Genomic DNA, 27,212 nt, shown 5'->3' with positions numbered 1-27,212 from the left:
GAATAGGGAAAGCAAGTGTTTATAAAGGCCAGATACCCGTAACAAAAATAAACTTGTGCTTTCCCTCCCTCCCTTCCCTCCCTTGCTTCTTTTAATTTTTTGATACAAATTTTGTTTAGGAGAAGTGGAAGCACTGTCTGTTACAAACCAAACCAAAGAAAAAGCAGAAGGGGAAAAAACAAGGAAAGGAGAGACATTAGAATTAAACACCGTGGAATGTTAAACAGGTTACAGGCTACTGTTCTAGCCAGTGCGGTTAGGCAGCTTAGTGAATTAATTGCTTAGGAATTAAAAATAAATTATTATAAAATAGATTTCTGTACATTTTACATACATATATATCTCTTTATATAAGCAAACCGTGCTGGGCAAGTAACAACGGGGGATTTTCCCATGGCAGGCTCAGTCCCAGCCGAAGTCCTGGCCTGTCATCTGGTAGAACTTCATGTTGAAGGGCCGGTAGAAGTCCCGCAGCCTCTGCACCACCTCCTGGTCGATGTCAGGGTGGGTCCTGCCTTTCGTCTTCCCCAGGCAGTGGGGTTTGCTGCTGCCCTCTGCCTTCTTCAGGCACGGGAAGCCCTTGGTTTTGTTAAAGTAGAAGTGTTTGTCAGTGATGATCCTCTTGAGGCCCAGAAAGTCCTGGACCCTGCCCAGCTCCCCTGCAGGATCACTGATGAGCCTCTCCCCGCTGACGAAGAGGATCTGCCCGATGGGGAAGTAGAGGAGCCAGTTCTCCAGGTGCTTGGCGTAGATGCCAATCTGGATGGCGCTCCACGAGGTGTCGATCAGGCCTGTAGTCCTGTTTTTGAAGGTCAGGCTCTCAAAGGTGGGGATGTCAGGCTTCTTGGAGAGCGTCTGGGTGTAGTCCGAGATGGCTCTGGTCACGGGGTCCCGCACCACCACGATGAGCTTGGTGCCCTTGGACATGGAGGAGATGCGGGCTGGGGCCTCCTTGGTGACGAAGTAGCTGGGGGTCTTCTCCATGGTGATCTGCCCCTCCAGTGTCCTGGGCATCAGGTCCCTGCCAGCAGAACACAGACATAGGTCAGAAGGGCAAGGAAGAGGAACAAACATATCCATATGCATTTACATGTATGTTCACACATACATACACAAGAATTCTTCTCCCTAAAATGTCTCCACAGGCCATTTGGATCATAAAGAGAAATCCATTTCCCATTGTTTTAGGGATTTGGGGGGGATTATTATCAAAGGCCACCATATTAGAAATCCATCTGAGTAATTCCCCAGTTATCCATGAGTGGATTAGCTGAGCTACAATCTGCACCTGGACTGTGGCTGCAAGTACCACACCAGCTCTAGACCAGTCAGGATGGGTCCTGAGCTGCACCAGGTGGCTGTTCTGACTCATGTCAACACCACTGAGACCTCAGCCCCAGTTCAGAGCCCATTTCCCCATGGGAATGAGAGAATGGTACAGCAGAAAAGCAGGAAATAACTACAGCATGTACACCTCACTTTCCCTTAGCATCCCAAATGCAAAGCTTTCTTCAGGCAAGAGGGTGGAATTTTTCCCTGGCTTACCAACAGCAGGACTACACTCACAGGTGTCCTCTTGCACCCAGTTTCACCCTCTGCTTTACTATTCCCTATCGGTTATTTCCTATGTGAACTAGAAAGGTCATCAAGAGCTGCCCATGGCATCCTCAGTGCATCCCAGCCCAGGAGACAATGAGGACAACCCCACCCCAGCACCATCCCACAGGCTACAGTAGGTCAGGATATAGGATAAAACTGTGGAGAACACAACCTTAGTGCTTGAGCAGGACATACCTTCCAAAGGACATACCATACAAAGTACTTTAAAACTGAAAGTTTTCAGCAATTCGACCTTATTCCCTGGCTACTTCTAATTAACCACATGGGGAAAGAGTAGGGAGCTTGCAGAAATGATGGAAGTGGTATAAAGCAGAAAGAGTCACTTTTTCCTATCATTCACTAGGCAAGTCAAAATATTTCAGACCATTTGCCAGTTCCTTCCCTTTACAGCCCAAACCGACTCATTTGCTCTGGGTTGTGAGACAGTTGAAAAGGCAAAAGGGGAGTCAGGCACAAAATTAAAGCTATAAAACTTGATTAAGTTTTCAAAGCGTCCACCCAGCACAGAGAAATAAGCAGCCAGTGTGTGATCTGCAAGCCTGAAGCTGTGCTTCCCTCAGCCATATGACACCATATGGAGGCTGTTCCCAACAGCCATCTTCTCCCTCACTGCTTTTATGCTTCCCCAGCAAAGATCACCAGGGCTCTTGCAATTAAAATAGCCAATGATAATTTGTGCTAAAGCCAACGGTTGCCCTGATTAAGGACTCAAGGGAAGAAAGCTGACCAATCTCTTCTGAGGGCAAATAACAGGGGATGCAAGAATGAGAGGTCTGTTTGCACTGGAAATCATCCCATGTCCATGAAATTTGGTCACTAGTTATTTATGCAATTATTGGTGAGCTCACACTATACCTGATATTTTATTTCATCAGCTTCTGGCATTGCCTTTGTGCAATGTGTTTACTGGCTAGGGGCACCCAGTGGCTGCACCTCCATCCTCCCTGTGAGCTGTGCCTAGAGGCTGCCCATAAAGTCCCTTCTCCATACGCCCAAGGTGGGAGACAGTCCCTGTGCCATATCTTCTTGGCATTGTGGGAGAAGTGGTGATGAACAAGCTGGACTGTGGAAGAAGAGGATATCAGCTTGAGGAAACCTCCAGTCATGGCCAGAGATGGTGGCAACCCTGAAGGCTGGGATTTCAAGTCCACACAAGTGGAGTTTCACATGCAGATAAAAATCACGCTGGTCTACCAGATACCTGGGATGTGAGAACTTCTGGAAGGCAGGAGCTAGCGTGTGTGCCAAAAACAGCAACCAGAATAAAACTCTGACTAATCCTTCTCCTTTCTGGCCAACTCTGCAACCCCATAATGCTGTCACAGAATAGGGCCAGTCAATAATGCTTAGAGCAACTCTTAAATTTGTCATGGGCTGATGCAGATTTCAGCATTTGCTCATTAAGTGGTGTCTCCTTTAATGGTCACATTAAACCCAAGTTCTACATCCTGCACTGGCCACTGACTGCTTTTCAGTTTGATTTAAGAGGTTGTTTTCCTCCCATGAATTCCTTAACGGCCTGGAACCTGCCTAGAGAGGAGAAAGCTTCCCAAAACATTCTCAGATTGCCCTGCCCATATTGCACTGAAGCCCTTAAGCTTTAGGTCAGGTTCATCCGATTGCTGATTGTATGGGGCCCTGCGTTTGGGACTGATTTCTCCTCCAGGACTACTACAGCCAGTATTTATCAGTCTCATGTGAATGATGCAAGGTTTATTTTTCCCCTCTTTGCACAAGACATTGGGTAGGGCTGGGCTGTGAAACAGGAGGAAATTGCTGGGGATGGAATGCCAAGTAAGTTGATCCAGTTGGGAAACACAGGTTCCTAATTAGCATTTCAGCAAATGCAGAGGAGCACACCATAAGTGGAAGAAAGCAGGGAGTAATTCTTCACCTAGGAGGCATCCATTGGCCTGATGTCAGTCCCTTTGCAGAGCAGTTCATCTCCTGGACCCACACTGCAGTTGTGGCTGAAAGCACTCAGTTCTGGGCAAGTCTAAACCTCCCAGAGTGTTATTTTTGGAGAGGGCCTGAATTCTTGGTATTTTAAGAACATTTTGCTGGTGACCCAACAGAGCAAGCAAAGAAGAACAAGGCACATTGACACACCTACCCAGGTTGACCAACACAGGCTGAGGTGAGCGGAGGTAGAAACAGAACCTTCAACCCATGTACAAGACCTGGATCCACCAAGAAAAGCCCTCAAGCCCTTGCTCCTGCTCTCCCTTCATTGTACCTACATAGGTGCCAGGCATAACTCAAAACTAAGACCCTCAAGATTGTCTCAGACTCCGCTTTGTTGGTAAAGTGGCTGCATGAAAGGAAGATGGCTGCAAGTGAAACCAAATATTGTGGCCCATGGATGTGGTTTGAACCTCTAACAGCACCACATCCAGGAAAGCAAGATTTTATTGCATGGGCATGTCAGCTGTGAGGAACTTTCCCATGATTTCCATAATCTCCCACAGAGGCACCAACCATCCTGCTGGCAGCCAGAGACAGTAGAGCCTCAGGGACAAAAGGAACTGGTACATTGGCTGGTCTGAACTCACAGTGGCAGAAAAATCACCAAGAAGTATTTATTCCCATTCAAGCCACAGCTGGAGAAGGGCAACTTGGCCCAGCAGAGCGCTGCAGATCCAACACAACACACTGGACATAGGTTTTGGTGGAAGGAGCACCAGATCCCAACCTGAATATATCTGCTCCTCAGACTCCAAGACAGCAAGGGCCATGCTAAACTACAGCTGCTGCTTTGGGAAAGAGGAGCTGTGATGGTGAGAAGCTACGATGCCTTGGCACGGTACAGCCCCATGGGAAAAAGAAGTAGGGTCCAGCAGAAACCTGCTTTTAGCTCAGATGTGGATGCAGATCACCCTGGGGCAGCTTGTGACTGCTGTGGAGCCTGTTTCCATGGAGGATTCAGAGGCACCATGGAGACATGGTCAGCTCCTGCCAGCACTGTCTGACACAAGGTAAGAAAGGCAGAGGTGCAGCTACCACTGGGTATGGGAAAGCAAAGGGAGATGACAGAAGGAAACTGGTTGTGGGAAAAAACAGGGAGTTCAGCTGGGCCCCAGGGCTGGATAGAGACACCACTGAGGGCCACAGCAGAAACTGTAGTAGAGAATACAGTATGGAAACCTTGGCAAGCCATCCCTCCTGCCTTGTTATCCTCCTGCCTTCTGGCAACCTGGAGTTCAAAGGCCTCTGGAGACAGCATCTGCATCCCAATCATCCCATTTCATAGAAACTATGAACTGTCTAATCCTTTCAAACCCACAAATACTTCTGGCCTTGAGAACATCCCACAGCAGAGAGTCCCAGCACCAAAGCACTGCTTCTACCTTTCATTTGAACTCCGTCCCCACATTCCTGCTTGAAAAGGGATGAGGCACCTGCTTATTGAGCATGGAAGAAGGAAATAAGGATGAGGAGGACCAGCAGACTCCCAGTATCCTTTATTCCCCACCCAGCCCAGCCAACAAAGCACTAGTGGGGCTCAGCACTGCTGACTAGGGCAGAACTGCCAGCAGCTGGGTCCCAGTGAGGGGAGGAAGTTGCTGTGTGAGCACAGCTATGAATTTTGCACAGGCAAAGAGCAAGCCCCTGGCCCTGAGGTATTAACGTGTCAAGAGGGACAGAAAAAAAGCTTTTCTTCTAATGAACACTTCCTCAGTGAAGCCTGCACCCTTCATAGGCAAAGTGATAGGCTTAGTCTAAAGATGGATTGGCCTACTTTACCTATTAACCACTTAAACTAATGTAATAAAGGTTCTCTTCATTTGAACAGCCCTAATCCCCAGTCCCACACAGCTCTGAAACCTGGAATAAGAAGGAATACCAAGATGAACTCAGCCAGCCTGTTGCTTGGAGGGGCGCTGGGCAGGGGATTTTGTGGGGGTTTTTTAAGCACAAACGTCTCCAATGTGAAAACCGGACCCAGAGTGAGATAAATTTACAAAGTGGGGATGACAGGTGGCCACATGGTAATCCAATCCTGAAGCCTAATGCCCTTTGTGGCAGCTTTTGTCTGCACAGAGGGGCTCCAGGCTAATCTGCTGCTACTTCTGAAGACGGAACAGGCCAGGGGGGCAAGGGGACCCCCACAACCTGTTGCCGCTCTATTTGCGACAGGTAGGACAGAGCAATGCAGGGCAGAGCACAACAGCGGTGTCTGGTTTTATCCCTGGGGATGTCTGTTGGCTCCCCCATGCTCCTCCTGCCAAGGCAAACACCTGCTGGGATAAACCCTCCCACTCTGCCAGAGCCTGGAGCCCCTGGCAGGACTAAGCCTGGGGGGCTGCAGACACAAGTGTCTGCCCGTGGCAGGGGTCCCCGTCAGGCTGCCCGGCCAAGCCTCAGCACACTCAGGTGTCCTGCTGCCCAACAAGCCCCAGGGCTGAGCAGATGAGCTTTCCTTTCTGAGGAAGGTTTCATGCTGGATATATTCCCACCCAGCACCCCTCTGGGAGATGTTCCCCCTGCTCCAACAAATTCAAGTAATGAGTTCCACAGGTAAGTCTTAAAATTAGGTTGTCCTGTGATGCAGTTTCAGCCATGGCACATCCCAGTCTCAAACACCTCTGCTCCACAGCACCACACTACCTCAGTCCTCTGTGCTTCCTCAGCTCCGTCAGCAAAAGGTGACAAAACTCTCCCAGAGGAGATGGACATCTGTGCAAGGGGTTAAAAAAGCAGAAGTGCTGTTAGGGTCAGGATAAAACACCACAGCACCTGGATGCAGCTATGAGATGCAGGTTGGGGAGCACTTACAGCAGTCCCCACAGCAGTTCTGCCAGAAAATACAGCAAGAACCACCTTTAGTGCAAAATTTCTAGACTTTCCCTCCACAGCTGTTCCCTAGAAGCAAGGAAAATATGGGCAATGGGAGGAAAAGCACGTCAAACTATTTTGAACATCAGCCACATTCAGGCCAAATTCAGGTCTGTAACCCAGAACCATCTGCAACCCAGCACTGCACACACAAAGCATCCAACTTATTTCTGGCCAGTTTCTACTCCATTCCTCACTGATGTTTGAAGAAGACAAAATGTGATTCCTTTTGAGAAAACTGAATTTTGACAGTCTGATTTTTTCTGGGGAAAGTGCCTCCTGCCTAGTCCTCTCAAGAGGCTGTCCAAGAAACTGCATAGATTAGATTGAAAAATTATGGTGAGAAGGTAAATAGAAATGTCAAAGCCAAACACCAAAGTTCTTCTCCCATCCTAGGGGAAAACACATCTTTTAGCCTCCAGAGTAATAACAGAGGGTTTGAAAAGCCAAGATGACACCAAGCTAAAGTACAGCCAGAACCAGAACAACCCAGAATGTGGTACAACTTAATGCACATGATGAATATAAGACTTTTGCTGCATTTTTAATTTACAGGTTGGAAAGCAAACAGGCCCGGTGGTGCCTGCTTGGAACAGCTCTGAGGAATCAAGTGCAGAAGATGAGGGAGATTAAAGCTGCATTGCCTCAGCAGTTGATGCTTTCCAGTCTGCGGCATCTCCTTCTGTCTTGTCCCAATCCCAGGGGCAGTCTGGTACCCTATTTCCAACCCAGCATGGTCCTGTTCAGCTTTGCTCCAGTCAGGATCCCACCAAAGCCAAAGGGCTCATTTCACACCACAGTCACCTTAAGACAAACATTTTTACAGAGGGCTTTACTGCTACAGCCAATTCTCACTCTGATCCCTGCTGCTTCTCTGCCTTTTCTCTCCTCCCCGTGTCAATAAATAAATTTAGGCCATGTGAGCCAATTCTAATATCTTGAAAAAGAGCTGTAGACACCCAGAGAAGAATGGAATGGTGCCTCCACTGGTGGTAGCTTTGCCCTACAGTTCATCCTCTCTGCCAAGGTGATACCCAGCTGATCCCTGTTTCTGAGGTAGCATACTGCTGTCAGAAAGCAGGAAAAATGCACAGTGCTGGTAAGAGCAGCCAGGAGCTAGATTGAAACCACACATCTGTAGCCCCATACTGGCACCTGACCATGAGCAAGAGCTCAGAGATGCTCTGGTGGTCAAAATCCCAACATATCACTAGCTCAGCTCCTGAGGCCACCACACTGAACCCATCCCAATCCTACCAGGTCCTTTTCCCTGCATGGCTGATCACAAAACCGTTGAATCCCAGCAATACTCCTTAAAAGCAAGAACCTGACCAGCTCTGGGAAAGGCTGTTAAAGTAATAAGTGCTTTAACTGCATCACAAACCCTGCCACCTGCACACAGGTCAACTGGCTTCAAAATTACCTTGTTTGCTTTGATTCTGCTTTCTGGTGACAACAATGGGATGGGGGAATGAGAGAGATGGAGGAAGAGGAAGAAATAGAGAGAAGAAGCAACAGAAACTTCCTCTTTGGGAGTGTGAGTGCTTGCTGCTTTATTATTTGACACATCACCTTACCAAAATTTTCCTTGGCTTCAGCTGCTGTTGCACCACAGACCTGTACAGTAGCAGGCCATCCCTCCTCTTTTTATGACCAGTGGTAAGAGTAACGTATGCCTTTGTCTCAAGCAGGAGTCTGTTGTTTGGGTTGGCAAATTATACAACAATAAAAGGGAATGGCTGGGAACCAGCCTCGGCCTTTTTGAAATGGATGTAACCCTATCCAGCTCCATCAAACACTCGTCACAACGATTACACAAACCAGATGATGGGAATTAATGAACTTTGGGGGTGAGGAAGGAGTAGGTGAAGGAGGAGGGAAAGGAGAAAAAGAAATATGTTGGCCTGAAATTAATGTTTTTCCCACCCTCCTTGCTCCCTGGCCCCAAATCTGCTAGGTGCCCTTCACTTGTTGGGGAATTTTGGGGATTAAAGGAGGGAGAAGACAGTAATGGTGTGTGAAGAGTACCCTACATGAAGGTGCTCTGGGACTTAATGGGACAAAAGAGCTGTTGGCTATGGGTGGCATCACCACGTACCCCACAGGAACAGGCTCTGGTGTGGCTGTGGAGTCTGATCTAAGCTCCTTTGATGTGGATAAAAAGCCCATCAAATGTTTGGGGAGTGGGGAGATGCGGGGCAGTGACAGATGGGCCCATTCGTCCCCACTCCATGTGGCACAGCCAGGACACACCAAACAGCCCTGGCAGTGCCCCAAGATGGGGGCAACACACTGCTGCAAATACCAGGGTTTAGGGTTTGGTTTTTTTGTAATAAACGACTTTGTCCACCTCTTCAAAAGACACTGCATTCAAATCAGACCTAAAAGCCACCACAGAGTTTTGACCCTCTCTATGCTGGGAAACGGGGATCTAACCCAGCCACAGAGCTGAACAGACAGTTTGCAGCAGCATCCAAGTGCCAACCTGGACAAAGCAGGGCCTGATCCATGGAGGATTTGTCCCTCTGGGAACAGCAATGGGTGTAATGAGCTCCACCAGCCTCTGCCGCAAAGGCAGCCTCCCATCCTGTGCCAACCAAAACACATCTCTCACCCTAATGCCTCCCCTACTGCATGAGATTAAATGGGTTAATTAGAAGCAGTATCATAACCAACATATGACATGCTACTCCTCATAGGGCTGCTGCCTTCTGCATCCAAGTGCCACATATGGTGTACCATATAGCTGCAACCTATAGGGGAGGAATAGCATAGATCAGCAGAAACACTTGGTGGGAGTCTTGTCTGACAAGGACAGGCTTATGCTTTCACCAGGAAGCACAGCAGAGAAGCCCAGGTTCCACAAAGACTCCTGGGAGGCTGGTGGGTGATGTGGCCATCACTCCTGGGACATGCCCGTTCCTTGGTACTGAACACAAAGACATAAAGGTGGTCTTGGAGGCGGCTGATTGGAGCCATCCTCCTTCCTATCTGAGCTCATGCTCCATGCAAGGCAGCCTCTGGAAGGACGGGTTCAAGGAGCTGAGACCACCCTGGAAACTTGGGAGAAGAGCATCCTCCTTGCAGACACTCACATGAATGTGCCCACAGGGTGCAGTCCTCTCCTGTGGCCTGGGGATCTCCAGCCCTGGCCAGAGCAGGAAAAGGGCAGAGCAAGAATGGGGTAAGCATCACACACTGTCCCCTACTGCTTTCCCAGCCTCCATCCAGATTCGGCTCCAGGGGCCTTCTTTTGTCTGATCCACTTTGTCCACCTAATAATCCTCAGTCAATCTCTCTTCCAGCCTCTTGTCTATGTGGCTGCCCCATTCCTGTAAGTGTTCAAGGACATGTTGGATGGGACCTTTAGAAATCTACTCTAGTGGGTGGTATCCCTGCAGGGGATGATATGAGGGGATATTCAAAGTCCTTTCCAACTCAGGACATTCTGTGATTCCTCCTGAACCTCTCCATGCACAGACCACCCAAGGCAAGGCTCCTTGCTATGCCCATTTTCACCAGCCCCTGCCTTTGTACCATAACCCCAGTCCTTGCACCATCACACCAGTCCATCCCTCCTTGCATCTCCAGCCTAGCTCTGAGTCTGGCAAGTACCATACCTTCCCCCAGGAAATCTCTATGCCAGGCTGAGGACTCCCAGGCTACTTGGTCATTACTCAAGAAGAAATTCTTCCAGCCCTACAGAACAAGCTCAGAATGCTGCCACTGTCACTGGGTAGATCATGCACCAACTGAACACTGGCTGCAGGGATGTAGAGCTTTCTTTGGATTAGCAAGGGCCAAATTTCCAATTTTCACCTCTCTCCCAAATAACAGGGTGAGATGTTACAACTACTAAGCAAGAACCTTCCCTCCTCCTTTGCTGGAGCCAGGCAAGATATTCATCAATGTCCCTAGTTCATTACACAGGCCCTCCTCTTCTCTTTATGTAAACATGGAAGCCTCTTTCTACTCCCCACCATACTTAAAAGCTCTGAACTTCCACTAAATAATTATCTTCACTGGGGAAAGAGGACAGCACTTTACATATCAAAGGGCTGCTTTGAAGGGATTTACAATAATTTAGGATGAAATGGTAAATATTCTATTCACTCCAGTTCATCTCCAGTAATAATTATAATCCTATTAGCAAGGTCTCAAGAAAGTGATTGCATTATCATCTAGCCAGCATCTACGTGGATTTCTTGGAGGGGTGGGATGTGGGAGGCCACAGGCAAGTAAAGAAGGAGCAGCAACAAAAGATGCAATTGCCAGCATCTCCCTTCCCCCAGTAGGATTTGGGCTCCATTGTCCCAACGCTTCAATAGTGCTTTGCTCTGAAAATAAGAGCTTTTGAGCACAGTAAGGGGGTGGGGCTGAAAGGAGCATCTTACTCCTCTCGGCCGCCGCTGCTCCCCTTTCATGGCCGAGGGTCCCCCCAGTGCTGTTCCTGCAGCCCCGGGCAGGCGGCAGTGCCACAATTAAAAGCTAATTGCTGTTTATGGGTGAGTTCTTTAGAATACTGCCCACCACTGGGCTGTGCTGCCCACTGGTCAAGTCATGTGAGATTACTCTAATCTGTATCCATTTCCCCCAAAAGGGACAAAAAGACTAGTTTTGTTTAAAAGCAGAGCAGGGAGAGGGAAGTTCTGGGCAACTCATGATTTAAGGTGGAAAAATCCCCTAAACTCAGCAGGAAATAGGACTGAGCTAACTGGCAAACTGGGACTAGAGCCCCTTTATCGGTGTCTACACCAAAGGATGTGTTTAATTCCTGCTCCACGAGACCTCTTCGTACACCCGCCGAGTGTAGAACTGGAATCTATCCCTGCAAGAGTACCTCAGCTGCACCAGTGCAATCCTCTTCTGGCACCTGAAGGCCACCAGTGTGAGTCCCCAGCACTTCCACCAGAAGGAGGTAGGTCAGCTCTGCTGGCTCTGGGAAATGAGCAACTACTCCAGAGGTGCACCATTTGCAGGCTTGTAACAAGCCAAGATTACTGTCACTATATGCAAGAGTTTATTGCAAAGCTGCAGCAACATTTTTTCTCAATAAATTAAAAAGACTGAAAGGGCGAAAAGAGAAAGAATTTTAGGCATCCTGAGAGACTTCAGTGCCTACAACTCATTCCTGGTAAAAAAGAAATTCTCTGGACTGCCTCTGCCTCTTATTCTTTTGCAACAAGACCAGCAACTTGTCCTCTCTCAAGAATTTATAGCCTAGAGTTAACATTATGTGTCCTAACCTCCTACTATGTAAAGATTTGATAGATCCACTTACAGATTCATTGCATGACAAAGCTCTGCTCTTGAAGAGTGCTAGTTCAAAACATCCTTGCACCAGAGATATGAATTCCTGAACTCAGCTTTACTTAGGTAGCACTAATCCTGCACTCATGGGAAGCTGAAACCAGGATCTGGACTGGGTAAGCACCTGCAAGCGTGGGATGTCCTTGTCCAGAAAAAAAAAAACCAAGAGAGTCAGGGTCTGGAGTTCTTGGCTTAGTTGTGGAGACAAATAAAAAAGACAAAAACCCAACAGCTTTTGCAATGCCAGCTCAGAGTAGGCCTGTGCAAAGGAAGCCAGGCTTGGAAGAGGCTTAAAAGCAGACAAAGAAATCATAATGGTGGGATATCCAAAACACATCTATGGTACCCAGGTGACAAGAGGGTCTCCTGCAGCAGAGGATGTGGGATTAACATAGTCCCCACTAACACAGAGAGTCTGATCTCAGGGGTTTGGCTTCAACTCCATCAGAACAACTGGGCTGTTCCCACCAGTCCCAAACAAAGCCTACACCCTGCTGTCAGCCTTCTTGCCCCACAGCAGGCACACAGCCATGTCCAAGAGGCAAGAATGCTCACACTGCTCACAGCAGAACCTCTTCCCCTCTCACCCCTTCCCTGCAACCAAGGCTGAGGCACAAACAACCAGTGTGGCAGGAGCACCAGCCAGTCCTGGTGGTAGGTTCAGCCATCAAGTCCATAGCCCCAGACAGCTACCACAACCACCAATTTGCTCTCTTAATTGTAGCAACAGCACCAATCCTCAAAGATGCTAAACCACCCCAGGCACTGCTCCTCACAGATCTTCTAGACATCTCTCTTCCTCCTAGGTCTTGGGAAAATGCTTCCTTTGCAGAAAAGGAAGGAATATAATCAGGTTAAGCCCCAGAGAGGTGAGGATCTGGGATTTGCAGGAGGCAGAAGTGGGTATTGAGACACACAGAGGCAGCACTGCAGAATGAGTACAGCCTGTAGGCACCTGCTGCTGTCCCAGGAGCACCAGGTGTTTCAGGAGTGAGATGCCCATACCAAGCAGCACCAAACTAATCCAAGGGTCCAACTACCCACCACTACACATGGAGCAGAACATCCTCCTGGCTCATTGAACCAGTGACACCAGAGCACCCTGGGGCTCCTGCCCCTGCCTAGGACACCAGGAGGAATTCCTAGTCCAGGTAGCCCACAGGAGGTTATCCCACCAGCCTCATCCCTACAGTACCTCCTCTTCCAGGCCCTGCTCCAGTGACTCGCTTTGCTGTATGCTGGAGGTGGTGAGCCCAGCAAGCAGGGTACACCACAGTTTGGACCCAAAGGGCACATCTTGTGTAATCAATGCAGGGGAGATGATCACATCTCATACTCCCCAGTCATCTGCCACACTGTTTCTGTAATTGTGCTGCAATACGGAAGTTTCCCAGTTTCCCAGAAAAGGAGTCTGTTCAAGAGAAATAGCCTCTGGTTTGGGCCATTCTAAGGTGAGGGTCCATGCCAGTTACATGGATATTGATTTTTATGGCACACACTCATAAATTAACTTCCTGGTTAAGTAACCATGTACTGACCATGGCAGCAGCCTCTCTCCAGCCACCAAAAAGCACCTGAATGTGAGTGGCCAACCCTGGTCCACCACAGCTGACACTCAGAAACACCTGACAAATTTCTACCCAGAAGAGCACTACAAAGAGATGAACTTCCCAAGCTTTGCTTCTCCTCTGGGGCACTGCCAAGCCACCACATTTCACCTGCTCCAACTCTGCTAGAAGGTGGGGAAAAAAAACCCAGACAGCAAAGAGCCAACCCCAAAAGGAAATACAAGTCAACAGCCACTCCAGAAAGACACAAGTAGGACCATGTTCCCCTAATGCAACATTCATAAATCACAGCCCTGCTGAGAGATCTTTTGTGTTTTCCCCAACACAGAAACAAATGTCCTAATCTGCGTGCCTGCACTGGCAGGTAATGAGTTAGTACTGATAATGGTGCCCTTTGTTAAACACCTGCACAGGGAGGACTTTGTTTGCCACCCTGACACACATTTCTCCTAATTAAGCCCAGCCTTCCTGCTCTGTATAGCCACAACTAGAGAAAAAAGCTTCCTGATAAATTTTGGAGACATGAGTGATACCCCAGCGCTCACCTTTTTGGATCATAACCGATGCTGGGGGAGTATCCCCAGTGATTTGTCTATCCTCGGGGTAAGACATGCCAAGGTCAGGCTTGAACCACTGTGCTAAGTTAGAGCCCCCAAAAGGGACTGGTGGTAGCTCTGCTTCTGCTCCTCTTCCTCACCATGGAGGTAACAAAGCAGGGAGGGGAGCAGAGACACTTTATTCACCCAGCAGCACTTCCCGCTGTGCACTGACATGCCCTGGAACATCTTCCATGTCTCATCTGAACCAGAGACCACTAGCTCTTCCACAGTATGTGGGAAGGGATCTTACAGGCTGGTCAGGACCAGACCAGGCTTGAAACAAACCTTGAAACACATTTACATCTACAGTTTTCCAAAAAAGCCATGTAGTATGTCCAGGAATTCACTTTCTGCACCTAAAGGGATCCAATGGGCATCCAGCACTGCCTGAACAGCAAAGACCTTTGAAACAACAGCTCAGAAACAGCCAGCTTTCTATATTCATGATGTAAAAAGCAACTTATGGTTTTTTTCTGCCCTTTCTGATCACCTTCCACAGGCCAAGTAACGCCAACAAGGTGCTGCCAAACCTCAGCTGCATGACTCCACCTGCCTCTTCTGCAACATCCAAACCAGCCCTGAAACTTTGCAGCACTGAGGCTTCTCCTCTGTGGTAAAGGGAAGGGGATGCCCCTCTGACTGTCAGAGGACCTTCCCTGTGGCCAGTAACAGCAAGGATGAACAAACCCATCAGATGAAAACTGGGAGGGTGCTCAACCAACCAAGCATATCCTGTACTCACCAGCTGCTTGTTACCCTCAGCATCTCATTGAGTGAGTCAAGAATTTAAAATTGGCATAGACTTTATTCCCAGCTGAGACACCTAATTAACTTCTGAAAGTCTCCTGCTTCCTTCTCAGAAGGGAGGGGTAGCACTAACCACAACCTGAACCATCAGTAGTCTGGGCACTGGCCCAATCAGTGTGACCCTCATTGAGATGAACTAATTTTGCCACCCACTGGAACAAAAGGCCTGGCAAATTAATACACCAGTGATCCTCTCAGTACTGATCCCTAAATGCATTTCAACACAAATGGGATTGTCATTTCTTAACAGATTTGTGATTCGCTCTCACAAAGAAGTAGCACTGGAAATCAAGATCTCTCTGTGGTAAACAGACCAGGACAGTGAAATATTTGTCCAGAACGAGATTTTTTTCCACCAACACCTCTAGTCAGGCCAGGATGAACCTCCTGACTCTTCCCTCCCCTTTGACACCTCACATCAAGCGTCAGACAGAAAAAACAATTACTTTCCAGGACAAAAACCCAGCATGCTCATCAAGGCAATCTGGCTGTAAGTTTGTGGTGCCATCACACCACTGGGTCCTCAATGACACTGCAAGACTGGGTAAAGCAGAAGGAGCCAAACCAGCCTTGGGAAGGAGAGAAATTCTCAGTGAAGGAGGGAGACAGGTTCCAATTAGGGAAACATGAAGGAGCAGGTCTGTCTGCAGACTGCCTTTCTGCCCAGTCATTACCTGGGATCATGGCATGGTCATAAACAGTCAGTGACATCCAGCCAAGAGCTCTTTAAAGAGCAGGCTCAGCTGGTGGAGATGCTCTGCTGCAAGTACAACAAATGCAAAGCACTGCTTCTCATTAAAAAGGTATCCACATAATTAGAGACTTCACATGGCCATACTAATGATTTGATCTAGTCCAGAACACTCAGGCACTATTTAAGAGGGCCTGCTCACCATTTCTGATGGCTTGGGTTGTCTTTCAGGGTAACCCTGCCATCTCCTCACACCTCACACACTCTGATGGCAGGTCCATGGCTATAGTGACAACCAGGAAGGACCTTATGAGCAAAACTACACGTGCCAAAGCCCACCAGCAACCTCCAGCATCCCACCTTGCTTTCATTCAGAGCCAATTTCCTTCCAGATCCAGCCATGGGGATGAATTATCCCCAAGTCCTTCAAGCCCTGGTACACAAAGAGCACTGCGGCCCAGTCTGCCAAGGCCTTGGAGCACAGCCCAAGCAAAATAACTCTTCCCTGAACACTGAGGACTGAATGACAGCCATTATTAGGCAGACGAAACCAAGTGTCAGATTAACAAATCAATGGGCTTAAGAGATATAAAATGTGTGACCATTGAAGCCTTTCAAATACCCAAACATATGGATAAATCAAATGTGAATTGTAATTAACTCACCCACACCTTTGATCTCTACACCCTTGAGTTCTCAAAGAGACAGCCCAACCCCCTTGGACCCACACTGAACCCATCTGGGACTCCACTGTGAGTGTCACAAAGTCCTTTCTCTCTGCCCCCAGCCCCTGGATGGAGATGCAGCCTCGTGCTTGAAAAGTGAGAAAAGCCAGCTCCGCCTTGGAGACCCAGGGAGCTGGAGATGGACAACCTACACTACCAAAACACAAGCTCTCACATGGAACCCATCACTCTGGGCATCTCCTTCACCATATCCTCACTGCTGGTGGTGGCCCTCAGTCAACTAGATGTGCATGAGGAGATGGCCCAGGAAGCAGAAGAGGATCCAGAGCAAACATGGGCAGTGACGATGCTCATTCCCCCACTGCTCCTGGAGTCAGACATGGGATCACTCAGGTCTTCAAGGATTTCCCTGTGCAAAACCAAGGATCAGACTTTGCTGGTGCCCTTGCACATGCCCCTGCTGTAAAATCGGGGCTGGTCTGGAAGAGCTGGAAGCTGCTCTGCCCTTTTCCAACTGCCTTGATAGCACTTAATCAATTATGCTTAAGAAATCTGATTTTTAATTTTCCCTAAGATGTTTCTGCAGCTACATTGAAAATAACAGAGTTTAAATAAATGTTATCCCTAAATTTTTACGTTTGGAGTTTGGAGAGAGTTTTGACCAGTTTTAGATAGATACATGAGAAAATAAATAAAAGACCATTATCAATTTTGATACCATACAAACCTCAGCTTCCCAGGAGTCACAAGTCACATAGTTGTTTTGGTTTAGTTTCAAGCCTCATTACAAACATAAGTTTCTGCAGCTCCTCAGGGAATCCCAGCCCAGCTTATTCTTCCCCCTCCATTCTGCAAACACCACACAAACATGCCTTTGGGGAGGTTTTGAACCCCACACTGAAGATTCTCCATGTTGCCCATGATGGGGAACAAGCTGTCCAGCTTAGCTCTTGCTATACTGAGTCCCAAAGCAACAGGAGCTTTGGAATGCCTGTTACTGAAGGCAAATGCCAGCATCCATTCCCAGCATGGGGCTATTCCCACATCAGGCACCACCAGTAAAGCGATTCACTCTGGGAAGGCAGGGACTTGGCATGTACCCTCTCCTCCCACACCAGCAGTGGCTTTCATGGGGGAACTGGGTGAGGCAGAGCAGGCCTTGCTCTGCCACTATAATTTTTAGGCTCCAACCCAGCTGTGCAGCTGCTCAACCCAACTGGTGAGCCCTGCTGGAACAGCCGAGCCTGCAACAACTGCAGGGCTCACTCGCAGAGGAACCTCGGGAGAAGAAGATTGTGGGGAGGAAGGCAGAGAAGAGGAAACTCACAGGCTCTTAATCTACTTTAGGACCGCATGAGCTTTCTGATTATATACCCTAATTAATTATTACACTGCATTGAACAGTTTGACCTTGAAATGATCTCTAGGGGGAGGCAGCAGTGGCAGTGCAGCCAGGGCAGCCGGCCAAGGCTTCCGAGTGTGCCTGGACACCCACGCGGGGCTGGTGGCTCCTCCTGTGCCTCTGGCTGGCCAGGCAGCACCAGCCTGTAATTACCAGGCTTCAGAGCAGACAGCAGCTCCCAGCCCCTCTCGGCTTGCAGCAAACCCAGGTTGAAACCCTAACCGGCTATTCCACTTCTGCTTTGGCAAGGCTGCTATCTCCTCTCAAGGATTCCTTCCCTGTTCAACAACCTGTATTGGCTATTCCCTCTGCTTCTCCAAATGCCATGCAGACAGCCCAAGGCTCATTAGTTACCAGACCAGCTCAAGAAGGAAATTAAAAGGGGGGGGGGGGGGGAGATGTTCCAAGCTGTGTGTTACATTGCAACAAGCTCAGTGCACTGCACTGGGAAAAAGGAAGATGGGCTTTGCTAAGCAGATCCTCAACAAGGGGCAATGCCCAGGCTGCTTGGCTTTTTGCAGCTCACTTTGGTTGGTCTAGCCATCGTAAAGTCAGAGCAGGAGCCCAGGGATGCTCAGAGCTGCCCAGACATCTACCACTGCCCCACTGGTTCCAGGTGAGACTTTCATGAGCTTGCTCCATTCCAACCCACTTGCAGAAGATAGGAACTCCCTAGCACTCAGGAGACTGGCTCCAATCTGGCACAATTCACAAAACGTGGCACCAGAGGTATGTGCAGGGGGTTCCGAGCAGAGGCAGAGCACCTCAGTGTCAGGCAGCACGTTTGTTCCAACAGGCAGAGACACGGGGCACAGCAAGTCACGGGGTCCCTCTGCAATTCACGTTCTGCAGCAGCGTTCCCAGCCCTGTGTACAAACCAGCTGAGGACCATGTACAGCCACTCTGGGACCAAAGGGCTGAGACACACCTCCTGTTTACTCCAACACCTCCTGGTTTCCCTCCAAGTTTAATACACTTTTAGAAAAACAAACTGAAGTCATGCCAAAGCTGCAGGCCTTGCCAGTTTCTAAACAAGTATTTAATAGCTCAGTGAAGCAGCAAAGCACTTTATGAGGAAGACGCTGGGGTTTCGTCCTCCCCCTAGTGACAGGAGGATCCATGCTCTGAGCCTGCTCAGCCACCGCAGCCCCTGGACCCAATTCCAAACAAAAAATACTACTGTAGTTTAACCCCAGTGCAATTGCCCTTTCACTTAATGAGCACTTTTCCAAACATGTCCTACACCTCCCTGTGCCATTCACCCACACTTGCAGTCTTAAGTTTTCAAGTTTCAAGACTTTCAAGCTTTAATGCAAGTTTGCATTTGATAATCAAAAGAGGATAAAAGCTTGGGACTTTAATATAAAACTTGTCAAGTTGCTTTATTTAAGTTAATAACTGTAATGGATTTTGGTTTCTGTGGAGACGTTTTCTTCACAGTCACACAGATATGCACTGAGGGTCTGATCTTGAAGCCCTTCCCTAAGCAGAGTTCTGGACTGCATTAGACACAGCCATGCTTGGGGACCTGGTTCAGTTTGTCACCACACGCTGCTGAACACTCTTGTCCTCATCAGAGCCAACTTCCACATGAAGAATTCTATTTTTTAAAGGAAATTGGCGTAGCAGAATACAGTCATACTCAGTACTGTTGGACCATATTTGTGGCAGTGCAGGATTTGGCCTTGTGTTCACTTTTAGGAAGGATCTAGCAAATGCACAGATGAACCTACAATATTGTACACTGGCATATAAAACAAAAGCCTGTGCACAATAATTCTCCCTTTCTTCTGGAAGAGCTGCCTGCTGCACTGACAGGAAAGCAAAGCCTGTGCCAGTTCCAGGGAAAGGTTACAACTGCTCACTTATATTAGAAAGCAGCCACTTTGGTAGATTCAAAGAAATCCCCATCAGTACCAGCAAAGACTGGCCAAATTACAGCTCTGACCTATGGAATTTTATCAGCACAACACTCACAAGAAGAACAGGACAAGGGAAGATGACATCTACCAGCACAAAGCCGGGCTCCATGTGTGACACTAAAAGCCACACGGAGGGCAGAGTCAGCCACACAGCCCTGCACCCCAGACAGGCTGCAAACTAAAAACGCTGGGTCAGACCCGCTGCCAAACAGCAATGACTCCCTCGATGCCAGGGCCAGGTCACACCATCCCTCTGGAGAGACATTCTTCTTCCCTCCCTTTTCTGTACAGAGAGGAGAAAATGAAACTGCTGTAGAAGCAGGCTAGTTCCAGGGTGTTTCCAAGGGGGTTAATGCAGATGCAAAGCATTTAGCAGAACCTGGAATTATTTTTCTCTAAATAAAGTTTCCCTGGACACCACGCGGCAGAGCACTGCCATGCTTACGTATCTCGACAGTAAGATTTAAAAAATGGAATTATTCATTTACCAGAAATCAGTGTGAGATCTGCCAACAGCATCTGTACACCTATTTTCCTCTAACATTCCCATCGACTTCATCTAAAGATCCAAACACCCAATTTTCTGGTCTTCTCTGAATGATTGCTGAGGCCACAGGCCAGGAACAAAGGTCTGGCAGCCAAGCAAGCCAGCTCACATCTCCCAAAAGTCCATCCTCACTCCTGGGCCTTCCCAGTACAAGGGCACCACATGCTAAATCATCATCACTGAGTTCATTTTCCTCCTCCTTAGGTACTATTCCGAAGAGGAAAACCACCATGGGGTGCACTCAAATCCAGCGTGTCACCAGGAGAGACTGTCCCCATTGGATCACTATTATGAATGGACTAAGGTACAGTGCACATCCCAGCCAAGCAGACCCTGCTCTCCCTAGGTGGAGACAGAGGGACCATGCTCCTGACTGCCTTTTCTTCCCCTCATCTGATTCACAGCACAATGTCGTGTCCTTCCCTGTTTGTCTCTGCATCCCTGGGAGTAACTACCTGATGGCAAAGTTACACCACCACAAACACCTGTCCTGAATTCACCCCACCTTTCCTCTGAGCCTGCTGATAATCAGTATGTTTCATCTCAGGACCCCTTGTTCCCATTAAGAAAGCTAAGGTAAAGTCCATTTACTCTGTTGCCTTCTGGCAGCTGCTGGGCTGAGTGCCTTTAAAAAGCACATGGTGTTTCTTGCAAGATAATAAACACAACGCAAGCTGCTGAAAGACCTGGAATTGCAACGGTTACGGCAAGCCCCAGTACAGTCATTAGTCATTTCCCACAAACCAAAGAAGCCTCTCCAGCCCATCCTCACACCCCACATGGTTACAACAGGTAGTAGCTGATAGCCCCATACCCACTAATCACACCACTGAGACAACGTGCCCCACTATTTGTTGGTCTTTGAACTCATACGTTACCCATCCCACATGGCCCTGGCCCATTCATTATCACCTGAACCCACTGGTCACCCATGGCCACACCACCAGGAGACACAAATATCCCATGCTGAACGGTCATTAAATTAGACTTCTTCCTAGCTGGGATGGGGAAATAGCCCCAAACCCAGGCTCAAGTGAGCAGAGCAGCTCAGCAAGAGAGGCCCAAATACAGGACATTCCTGTCATCAGGCAGATTGGAAATGCAGCTCCAAAGAACACTGGTTCGGGTAGAGTTTCTATAGCCCCTGCACCCAGGGCTTGCTGGATGCTTTTAAAAACAAAGCCTTGCCTGAAGTGCCTTGAGATATCCAGCACACAGTGTGTGTTACAGACACTTGCCATGGCCCACTCAAAAAGAAAAAAAATAATAAATCCCAATCCCAGAGCTGAGCCCATGAGTCTTCATTCCCATCATTTTCATGCCAAGGAGCACAATGCTCCCGGCAGGCCACGCGGTCCTGTGCTAACACGATTAGCCAGGCAGATCCACCATCCGCATCCGTCACCCCCAATGCTTGGGCAACTTTGAAAAGTTCAGCAGCTCAACAGGTGAGGCCATGAAACCCGATCACAACAGACAATGTCATCCCCCCAGCGTCGTGCTGGGAAGAACTTGTCACGTGCGTCATATCGGGCAACATGCTTGAAACAGAGCAGTGCACTGAAACCCCAGCAACACGAATAATCTTTGCCATCTGTTTGAACAACTCAACCCTCCTCAGATCTAAAGGAATGATCCCATGCAAGCACAAGGGCCTTGCTGACTGATTATAGCAGCACACCCCTTCTTTTGGGGGGCCATTTTCCTCCCAGCGTTACACAGCAGCTCAGGACACATCACAGGGAGCTGCTGCAGTGGCCATGGGGGCACTGAACTCCATGCAGATTCTGAGGGGACCATTAGAAGTCCCCAGTTGCTTAAACACAACACAACGCAAAATAAGTAGTCAAGTTTTAAATTTTTTGCACATCAAGAAAAGAAAATCTCAATACCAAAGTTCTTTGGCAAAACCTTCCTGGACAACACATCTGTCCCTTAGGAGATGCTTGTTCTGACCAAGCAGAACTCACAGGAACGTAGTGCAGGAACCAGCCTTTGCTCACTTGCACCCAAAGTCCATTTCGGAGTATCAGGACTGTTCCCAAACTTCCTGGGGCCAATAAACTGTGTGACACTCGATGGAAACCAACTACAGTTCTGTCTGTGCTGCCGATTCCATGCCTCACTGGGAAGGCAATGAAGCAGCAGCTATTAAACCTCCACTAAAGCTGAGATTACAGAGAATGGCCAAATGCAGGGGCAAAATCCTGCCTTGCTCAAGATTTGGTTCCTCAGGGTTTTCACCCCAAACTTTTAACCATCATTTCCTTATTCTTCCCCTGCTCCCAGTCTGGTTGACTGTAAACACCAGCTTGTACCCTACACATTCCTTGGGGAAAAAAAAAAAGGAGGCTCATGGGGGAAAAAAAATATGGAAGTTTCTTCCAATTTAGGAGTTGCTGTCAAGCAGCACTTCGCACATGAAAGTCCAAGCAATTTGGGAGTCTAAGAAATGCACGTTTGACACAGTTTATTGCAGACCACCACACCGCAGGGCCTGATCCTGCTGATCCAAATCACCCAGTCTCAGCAAGGAGAATGAATTAAGGCAACTTAGCAGTAGTGGGAAGACCCAGCGCCAGCATTTTAAGAATTTTCCATAAGAGAAAGGAAGAAAAAAAGGACGAGAGGTCTCTCTGGTGCACTGCTAAAGGCAGAGGAGCCCAGCCCAGTCCTGCTGCGCAGTTACAGCCGGCGCAGCCACGGCACGGGGGGTCCTAGGGGTTCCTAGCAGAGAGCTACAGACTTGAAATATAAATCAGTGATGTTGAGTAGGGCTGGCAACAGCCCAGCCCAAGGCAGGAGGGACTAGGCGTTACAGCCCACTGGGCTGAAAATCACAATAAAAAATGAAAAAAACCCAAAACATGTAACACTAATGACAATCACTTTTTCTTACATTAATTATAGGACAACAGGCTTTCAAGTCCCTCGGACATTTCAAAATGCATCACTGTTGAATCAAATAAAGAATATACGGAAATAAATTCAACAACTGAATTTCTAGGCTTGCAAGAAACACTTCTTTCCTCCTCACCACGCTCTACAGCAAACCGCAAAGAGAACAACGACATCCCTGCAGGCTGCTCAGCCAGACACATGCACACAGGCTGTGGAGCTGAACTCCCTGCTGCCGCAAAGAGGGAACTCCTCTACTACCCAAAAATTCAAGGCACTTCAAAAAAATTAGTTTGTAATAGTGGCTGGATCCCATTTCTCCTCTGTCATGCTACCTATTTTTACTAGAAGCAGTTAACATGTTGCGTTCATTATGGGGGGAGGAAACCAGCAGTGTGCATGCAGAAGTTATTTCCACCAAACTTTATTTATCTCGCCATCAAAAAATATATTTAATTTTTCCTGCTTTCCCCCTGCTTTTCAGGAACAATACTCAGCACCACCTGATGGTGTTCTGCTTTCCACACTACAGCAACAAATTTCATTTCACTTGACAGAACATGGAGCAAGGAAGAAGTTTGTGTTCCCTCCCTCTAAAGTTGTTTTTGATAGATGAAAACTTCAGACAGAAATAAGTAGTTAAACAGGATTAATCCAAATCATCTCCAAAAATAAGAATTAATCAAGCTAAACAAGTAAATCTGATGCCTCTGTATCTTGAAAATCTGAAAAAGAAGATTTGAGATGGCAGAAACAACTTAAACAAACAAAAACTCCGAACAAATATAAACAAACTTAGCCAGTTAGCTAAAATACACTTCAAATGAGACCTGGGTCAAAAATTCTATCTTCATCTTTTCAAAGCCAGCAATTGGATTTACAGTGCACTCTGGATGTTGAGGACACAGTAACTCCCCCAGTTCCAAAGTACAGTTGATTTGAGCAAAACATCTGAAAAACACAGATGAGGCTTGCCCAGCTCACTGCACGATGCTGACACCATGCACCTTTCATGGCACCTTTAATCCAACTGTACTGAACCACTAACAAGAAAATATAAATACATCTCCTTATGGATACTAAGATAATAAATTCAGACCTCATTAGGTCTGGGAGAAATAAACAAGTTCTTGAGGAGTGCTGAGAAGCCAAGATTCACTGAAGGCAGCAAGAGGCTGGAGTTACTACTGTATAGGATCTGACTTCAAATGGCAGAATTTATAGGAACAAACTTCTGCATCTAATTCTAATTAAGTTAGAAATGACACACCATATATAACAACTTGGCTGCTGATTTTCATCCTCCCCCAAGTATTTTGCATTCTTTAGTTCCCCCCTAACTGACCCAGGTCTCAGCCCACAGACAGCCAGCCAGACACACTCCCATCTTCGGGGTGAATCACACACGACTGATTTCAAGACTTCCAGCATCACTTATTCCTGCTGTTTGAGAGCATCGCCGTTCAGACCTCAGATTTGTCAGATTTCACCTAAAACAGCGCTTTTGCAAAGATACTTATGAAAAACTACAGTGTATTTGCAGGGATAGGGCCCGCATTGCTTAAAATTCAGCAGCCGATACGGTGAAGCTTTGGGAAGTTAAACACAATACCTGTTTTCCAAATTTAAAAATAATGTGTGTCCTTTAAATAGTGGCTTTCACCCACTCCATCTGGGATAACAAATGAACTCAATCATAAGCATTATTTTCTCCTTCTCCCCTTCCACCTCCTACTTGTAAAAGATTAATCAACCATTTTATGGTCTAATTTAGGTGCCTAATTAAAAACAGAGTTCAACACATACAGCACCATTTTGCTAATAAATCCTGACAGATTTTCTGTTCTGTTATATGCAAGTTATCTTTCAAAATGCGAGATTATTACGTTTTTAAACTCAGCTGAATTTACAAAGACTTAATTTGGGCTGCTGCGGGACAACACGCTACATCCTCCACCTAGACGGCAGAATTTCCTAAAACGAAACAGCTTTCAAAAATTACTTCCTCCTCATCAGATCTTATCCTGTACTCATTTCACTTAATGATGAGGGATGGCAACACTAAGGAAAGGGACACAAACCTAATGGGACTTGCCGGGTGGGAGTTTCAAGACTACAAAGAGGTTACATTACGTAAATTCGCAGCTCCCATCTAGCTTCAGAAGTTTTCACCTCTGCTCCTTTAGCATTCCTGTAAACACTCAGCAGAAAGACATATTCAGAATACTCCCGATAAAGAAACTTCAATCGCAAAAGGGTGAGAAAGGCACAGAAACAGAGGTCGCCCCTCGCTCGGTGTCCGATCTCGCTTCTCCCCGCCGACCGCTCCGCCGAGCCCACCCGCACACAGACACCCCGGACCGGGCTGCTCCTCGCAAAATCACTTAGAATTACATCCATCCTTACAGGATGCAAGCCAGAAATTTATAATTTTTCCCCAGTCCAAAGGGTTCATCCGGTTCCCGACGCGCCCGTTACCCAATACACCCTACACCGCTCCCGCAGTCCAGCGCCGGGCTGGCGACAGCGACCTGGGGCGATCAACCAGCTCCAGAGACGATTACGGGCTAGGAGAAAGTTAACGGGGACTGAACGCAGTGAGCGAGCGGGGAAGTTTCATCGGGAACGTGGAGCTGCCGCTTGCCAGTCCCAGGCAGCGCTCCCGGAACGGCTCAAACCCCTTCCAAATGTGTCAAAAAACTCCCAAAGAGGTAAACCCTCCCCACATCGTCTCCTCCACAGAAAAAAAAAAAGGGGGGGGGGGGGGGGAAGAAAACGCGTCAAATCCTACCCCAATAGGTAGCAAACAAAAAACCCCAACAGGGTAAAAAGCCCCACAAGCATGCGGTCGCTGAGCGCACCGCCCGCCAGCCCGTGCCGACCCGGGACACACACCAGGCATCCCTCAGCAACACCCTGAGCTGGAGGCAAAATACGCTCCACCGAAAGACCTGGAAGCGGAATAAGAGTGTTTAAATATATTAAGTCAATATTTAACCTTTACATAGAGATTAAATACGGTTTGGCTCGCGAAAAACCTGCAGACGCCCCGCCGCCAGGGGACCGCAAGTTACGCTCTGGGTTTGCGATATTTTTAGGAGTTGTTTTTTCGGGGGAAAGCACTTAGCGAAACATTTACTCTTCGGCCCGGGCGCTCCCCAACCTGCTCCGGAGCCCGGTTCGGCCGCATCCCCAAGCGGGGCGGCGAGCGCAGGACGGCGGGGACCCCGCTCAGCCCCGGCCCGGCCCGTACCTGTACCAGGCGAGTCCCCGCTCGTAGTTGCGGTCGAAGAAGTGGGGCTCGGCGCCCACGGCGCGCACGTCCGGGTGCACCCGCAGGAACTCCAGCAGCGCCCGCGTGCCCCCCTTCTTCACGCCGATGATGATGGCCTGCGGCAGCCGCTTGGTACCGGAGCCGTTGAAGAAGCTGGAGATGGGGCTGCCGGCGTCGGGCGCTGCCCGCTGCTCCTCCAGGCTGCTCTCCTCGCCCGGCTCTCCCGGCAGCAGCGGGGACAGCGGCGGAGCGGCGCGGGGAGGCGCGGGTGACCCTCGGGCCGTCAGCCCGGCGCAGGAGCCGGCGCACGAATAGAACATGTAGAGCCAGAGGAAGAGCATGATGAAGAGCAGCAGCAGCCTCCGCCTCAGCGGCGGCGACGCGACGGGAACATCGAGGCAGCGGTTCAGGCTCTGCCCCATGTGCCCGCGGGCGCACCGGGATGCATGGCCGGAGCCCGCCCGGCTCGGCTCGGCTCTGCCCGGCGCCTCATGGGCACCCGCGGAGCCTCAGCACGGCCCCATCGCCGCCGAGCGCCCGGCGCCGCCGCCCGCCCAGCGCCGTCTCCCGCCGCCGGCAGCGCAGGCGGCAGCGGGGCGGGAACTGGGGCGGGCGGCGCCCTCAGCCTATCACAGCCGCGGGTTCTCGCATAATAATGAGGGGCGGAGCGAAGGAGGGAAGCGGGCGCGCTTATTGGGCGATGGCGGGGCAGGGGCGGGGCAGCACTCTCGAGGCCGTGGCGCGGCCCCCGGCGGGTCCGTGCTCTCCACAGCCGCTTCCAGACCGGCATTCCCGAGCCTTGCTCCTCCACGGCTGCGGGGAGCCTGCAGATGGGGGTCGGGCACTGGGGACGTAATGGTGTCGGGTCAACTCAGTCATTTTTTTCTCCTCCTGACCCCCAAATACTTGGATAGCAAGGTTTCCAGGGAGACTTTACTGTGGTCTTTCCATACCTAAGGTGGGGGGGGGGGGTATTCAAAAGGTGGGGACAAGCCTTTTAGCGCAGCCAAAGCACAATGGTTTTAAACTGACAGAGGGCAAGGTTAGATGAG

At 48.9% G+C, this 27,212-nt stretch overlaps 1 protein-coding gene across 1 annotated transcript; it reads right to left on the bottom strand.

Annotated features, from left to right (window-relative positions):
- Positions 1-402: 402 nt before the first annotated feature.
- On the bottom strand, positions 403-26,582 carry LOC134052041 (heparan sulfate glucosamine 3-O-sulfotransferase 3B1-like). Its single transcript, XM_062506230.1, has 2 exons — positions 26,140-26,582; positions 403-1,021 (listed from the first exon to the last, which is right to left on the bottom strand). The coding sequence occupies exons 1-2, from the start codon at positions 26,580-26,582 to the stop codon at positions 403-405; spliced, it is 1,062 nt and encodes a 353-aa protein (XP_062362214.1).
- Positions 26,583-27,212: the final 630 nt, after the last annotated feature.

The sequence above is a fragment of the Cinclus cinclus genome, chromosome 20 (genome assembly GCF_963662255.1).
Source record: "Cinclus cinclus chromosome 20, bCinCin1.1, whole genome shotgun sequence".
Taxonomy (NCBI): domain Eukaryota; kingdom Metazoa; phylum Chordata; class Aves; order Passeriformes; family Cinclidae; genus Cinclus; species Cinclus cinclus.
This window is presented reverse-complemented; position numbering and strand designations above follow the sequence as displayed.